General features: G+C 44.8%; 1 protein-coding gene across 1 annotated transcript; it reads right to left on the reverse strand.

Annotated features, from left to right (window-relative positions):
• Window positions 1-625: 625 nt before the first annotated feature.
• Window positions 626-2,976, reverse strand: LOC138637827 (piggyBac transposable element-derived protein 4-like). Its single transcript, XM_069726757.1, has 2 exons — window positions 2,767-2,976; window positions 626-2,604 (listed from the first exon to the last, which is right to left on the reverse strand). The coding sequence occupies exon 2, from the start codon at window positions 2,589-2,591 to the stop codon at window positions 798-800; it is 1,794 nt and encodes a 597-aa protein (XP_069582858.1). The 5' UTR covers window positions 2,592-2,604; window positions 2,767-2,976; the 3' UTR covers window positions 626-797.
• Between the last annotated feature and the right edge of the window lie 1,662 nt (window positions 2,977-4,638).

Consider the following 4,638-nt stretch of genomic DNA (forward strand, 5'->3'; position numbering starts at 1 on the left):
CCATATTGGGGTAAGTGCTCCGTGAGATTTGGGTTTTCCGGCGGTCAGAGGAGGGCTCCATAGCGACTGGGTCCCCACAGAGCTTCGCGGCACTTTTCCCCTCAGTCTGCGGGTGCGCGCCGGCCAAAGCCATAAATTTAGTCCCCGGCTTCGGCCCTGTTTAGGCCGCATCGGGGAAGCCCCGCCCACCGCTTGCTCCCTTCTAGCGGCTCCGCCCCCCTATTCAGGCGCTTCTCGTTCCAGACGAGATCTCGTAGGCCATCTTCTTCCTCCTCCATTGCGGTCACTATTTCTTCTGGAGGGGGCTGCGGCCGGCGGTTTTTCAGCGCTGAAGTCAGCGCTATTTCAGGCGGGGGACTCAGAACCTGAGTAAGGTGAATCGCCCCAATATCTCCCTCCCCCCCCCCCCGGCACGCATCCTGGCAGCATTAAGGGACTAGCTTTCCCTGTTTTTTATATACTTAACCCTCCGTCAGGCGCAATATAGATTCTCGTCAGTTCAGGCGCAATGTGCCTGACAAGCACAGGTCAGAAAACCACCTATAGTAGCTACATATTTCAATTTCAGGACTATAGAAGTAGTCAGTGACCTTCATAGGAATGTATTAAAAGAGATTACACCAAATCAGATGCAAAAAAAAACATTTATTAACCATAAACTTATTAAAACTAAAAGTACCACTTTTCGGTAGTACCGCCAAATAGGCTCCAGTTATCTTTACTTAACTATTGCTTAAATATAAAATTATGGAAAAAAACTTAAAGGATATTGCACTTAGATGTTACTTAATTATTTTCTACTCATCTTCAGTGGTTTCAATTGCAGCAGAAGCAGCACAGGTACACTTAGAAAAGCAAGGCTGGCAGACGAAAGTTGCATGGGAAAGGCAGATTGATTCTTTACATATTTTGCAGTCATATTTAGAAAGCCTTCTGAAACCAGATACAAATGAGCAGGTAGTACAACTGCGTCTTTTAGAAGGTGGTAGAGTCGGTGTTTGTTCTGGAACGTCCTTGGGACGATATCTCTTCAACCGGTGTTGCAGGGCAAGGGGCATTCCAACCGTCTTTGTACTTCTTAGGCTTAGCTCTCCACTCACCAGTTCATTAGCCAATTGTTTTAGGTACATTCTTCTGCGCATTTGTTTAAGTTCATTACCGAGGTAAATTACTTGTGAGTTGATGCCACCCACATTCAGCATTGTAAAGAAGATTACCATCGGCCAGCATTTGGTATTTCGACTTACATTGAAATTGCCACACATTTGGTCAGCAGTGTCAACGCCGCTTTTGGTCAAATTATAAAAAGTTATGATTTCTGGTTTCCTTAGCTCCCCAGACTCTGGATCAATGGTGTAATCATTATGTAATGAAGAGACCAAAATCACATTTTTCCTCTCGCGTGGGATGTAAGAAACTAAAATCTTTCCATTACTGAACCCAAACATAGTGCTATACTGTTGTTTGCCTTTTGTATATAGAAAATCTGGCGGCAACTGCCTTTTGTTTTTTCTAACAGTTCCCACATATGACAGCTTTTTCGTTTTTAAAAAATCAATCAGATCAAAGTCAGTAAACCAGTTGTCAGCAGTGATATTTCGACCAGATCCAAACATTGGCTCAGCAAATCTCTTTACCACATCACTAGGCTTGTTGCTCACATTGAAAGGACCTGGTGGCTGTCTTCCACAATAAACTTCCATGTTCATAGTGTACATCATCCTTGCATCAACCATGGCAAAAATTTTAATTCCATATTTGTTTGGCTTCGATGGTATATATTGCCGAAAACCACATCTTCCACGGAAACCTGGAAGCATCTCACCAATAGTGAGGTTTTGCCCCGGGCAATAGCTTTTTTGACAATTCATAATAAATTGTTGAAATATGTCCCGAATTGGTGCAAACCGGTCATAACCTTTTCGTTCTGTCCGGGTACTTCGATCATCGAAACGGAGGCAACGGATCAGGACTTTGAATCGTTTCAGATTCATCACAAGGCTGAATTTTTCGATGCCATCACCGTCTGTCCCCCACAGCTCCTCCAAACTTTGCCTATTTGCTCTGAAAGCACCAGCTAGGTATAACAAGCCAATAAATGCCCTGAGTTCAATTACATCAGTGTTTTTGATGTCCCTCTCTCTGGAGAATTGCTCTTTGATTGTGTCAATATACTGGTTAGTGAACCGAACAATAGTTTCCAACATGCTATCTGTAATTAGATTACTCCAACATTCCACTGCAGTTTTAGCTTTTCTAGCACTTCCAATAACTCCAGGAAGGTGTGTAATAATATTGTGGGATTCTCTGCGCTGTTTGTTCTTGGGTGCCATTTTGTTCCACTTTGTATTTTTATCTTTGCCCAAATAATAAGCTAGATCTGTGTCTGTTTCCTCTGTATCAGTGTCATCACCATCCTGCTCTGTTCCAGAATCAGTGTTACATTCTGCTACCTCATCTTCAGATGAAATGTCACTAGATTCCTCTAAATCCTCAGTTACTGCTGGTTCTTCCTCATCATCTTCTAACAAAAAAATCTTCATTTCTTCTAAATGAAGGGGTTTAGATGAATCATACTGTTTTCTGGCCATTGCAGCAGAAAATCTGAAGCAAGAGAGAAAGAGTATGTGTTAGGGCGCAATGTGCCTTAGAAGCCACCCTCCTTTTGTCTAAGAAAACAGTACTTATGTACACTAACTTAGCATTAATCCTTCATAAAACAAGCTAAATACACAATCGTGATGAATAAAAAAAGAAAATACTAACCTTTCAATTTGTGTTGAAATCAGGCGCAATGTGCCTGAGAAGCCAAAGTGTTGATATCTGCTCACTAGAAGGTCTGCTGAGTCACTGTGATATCAGGTTTCACAGAGCCTGTAGAGTCAGGAGATAACTAGGAGGGGTGGGGTTTTCTGATAAGTGGGCAAGGAGAGAGAAGTGAAACTAATTACTGTGTGCCTGTCAGATCTATTGCGCCTGACGGAGGGTTAAGGCTGCAATCTCCGGTGCTCCTGCACATTACAGAATGTATAGTACAGTGTGCAGGCTTGCAAACAGAGAGCTGTGAGTTCCCAGCAATGAAGCTCTCGTGACTCATTCCCTGGTGACTCATTCCCTGGTGACTCATTCCCTGGTGACTCATTCCCTGGTATTTAATACTCTGCCCGGTAGTCGCTGGGCCCATAGGTGCATCCCCAGCTTTCCATGCCTTTTTAATAAACCCAGGACCAGCATTCCCTGGTCTTAAGGGTCCCCTAGTTTTAAAAGGGTCACATCCCCAGCATTCTCTGCTCTGCCAGAAGCCGGTCTCCTTTTCCTTAGTACTTAATCAGGCCAGTATGCCCTGGTCTTAAAGGCACATGGCAAGTATGCCCTCGTCTTAAGGGCACATGACCAGCATCAATGGTCTTAAAGGAGCATGACCAGCATTCTTGTTCTTAAAGGCACATTACCAGCTTTGCTGGTCTTTATGGCACTTGTTCCAACATTCCTTTCATGACCAGTATTCCTGGTCTTAAAGGCACGTGACCAGCATGCCCTGGTCTTATAGACTCGTGACCAGTATCCCCTGGTCTTAAAGACACGTGTTCAGTATAGACTGGTCTTAAAGGCACATGACCAGTATGCCCTTGTCTTAAAGGCACGTGACCAGTATTTCCTGGTCTTGAAGGCACATGACCAGTATGCCCTGGTCTTAAAGGCACGTGACCAGTATCCCCTGGTCCTAAACGCAATAACCAGTATGCCCTGGTCTTAAAGGCACATGACTAGTACGTCCTGGTTTTTCAAGGCCATGACCAGTATGCCCTGGTCTTAAAGGCACGTGACCAGTATCCCCTGGTCTTAAACGCAATAACCAGTATGCCCTGGTCTTAAAGGCACATGACTAGTACGTCCTGGTTTTTCAAGGCCATGACCAGTATGCCCTGGTCTTAAAGGCACGTGACCAGTATCCCCTGGTCTTAAACGCAATAACCAGTATGCCCTGGTCTTAAAGGCACATGACTAGTACGTCCTGGTTTTCAAGGCACATGACCAGTATGCCCTGGTCTTAAAGGCACGTGACCAGTATCCCCTGGTCTTAAACGCAATAACCAGTATGCCCTGGTCTTAAAGGCACATGACTAGTACGTCCTGGTTTTCAAGGCACATGACCAGTATGCCCTGGTCTTAAAGGCTCATGTCCAGTATGCCCTGGCTTTTAAAGGCACACGACCAGTATGCCCTGGTCTTTAAGGCACGTGACCATTATGCCCTGGAGTTAAAGGCTCAGGACCAGTACGCCCTGGTCTTAAACGCAAATGACCAGCATACCCTGGTTTTAAGGGCACATGACCATTATCTCCTGGATTTCAGCATGCCCTGCTTTTAAAGGCACATGAACAGTATGTCATCTTACAAAAGGCACAAGACCAGTATTCCCTGGTCTTAAAGGCTCATGGCCAGTAACCCCTAACCTTAAAGGCGCATGACCAGTATTTACTGGTCTTAAGGGCACATCATCTATCCTAAGCTGGTCACCCTAACTGAGCTCTGGAGCACTCACATGCTCCCTCTCCTACAATGGGAGCCGTCGGCTAGCAGGGGCCGCAAGTATTCTAGAAAAACGTACAGGTTCTAGAAAATCTCCATCAACAT

The sequence above is a fragment of the Ranitomeya imitator genome, chromosome 1, assembly GCF_032444005.1.
Source record: "Ranitomeya imitator isolate aRanImi1 chromosome 1, aRanImi1.pri, whole genome shotgun sequence".
NCBI classification, from domain to species: Eukaryota; Metazoa; Chordata; class Amphibia; order Anura; family Dendrobatidae; genus Ranitomeya; species Ranitomeya imitator.

Excerpts from the sequence above, each read along its gene's own strand:
- LOC138637827 (XM_069726757.1), bottom strand. The coding sequence starts at position 2,591 with ATGGCCAGAAAACAGTATGATTCATCTAAACCCCTTCATTTAGAAGAA.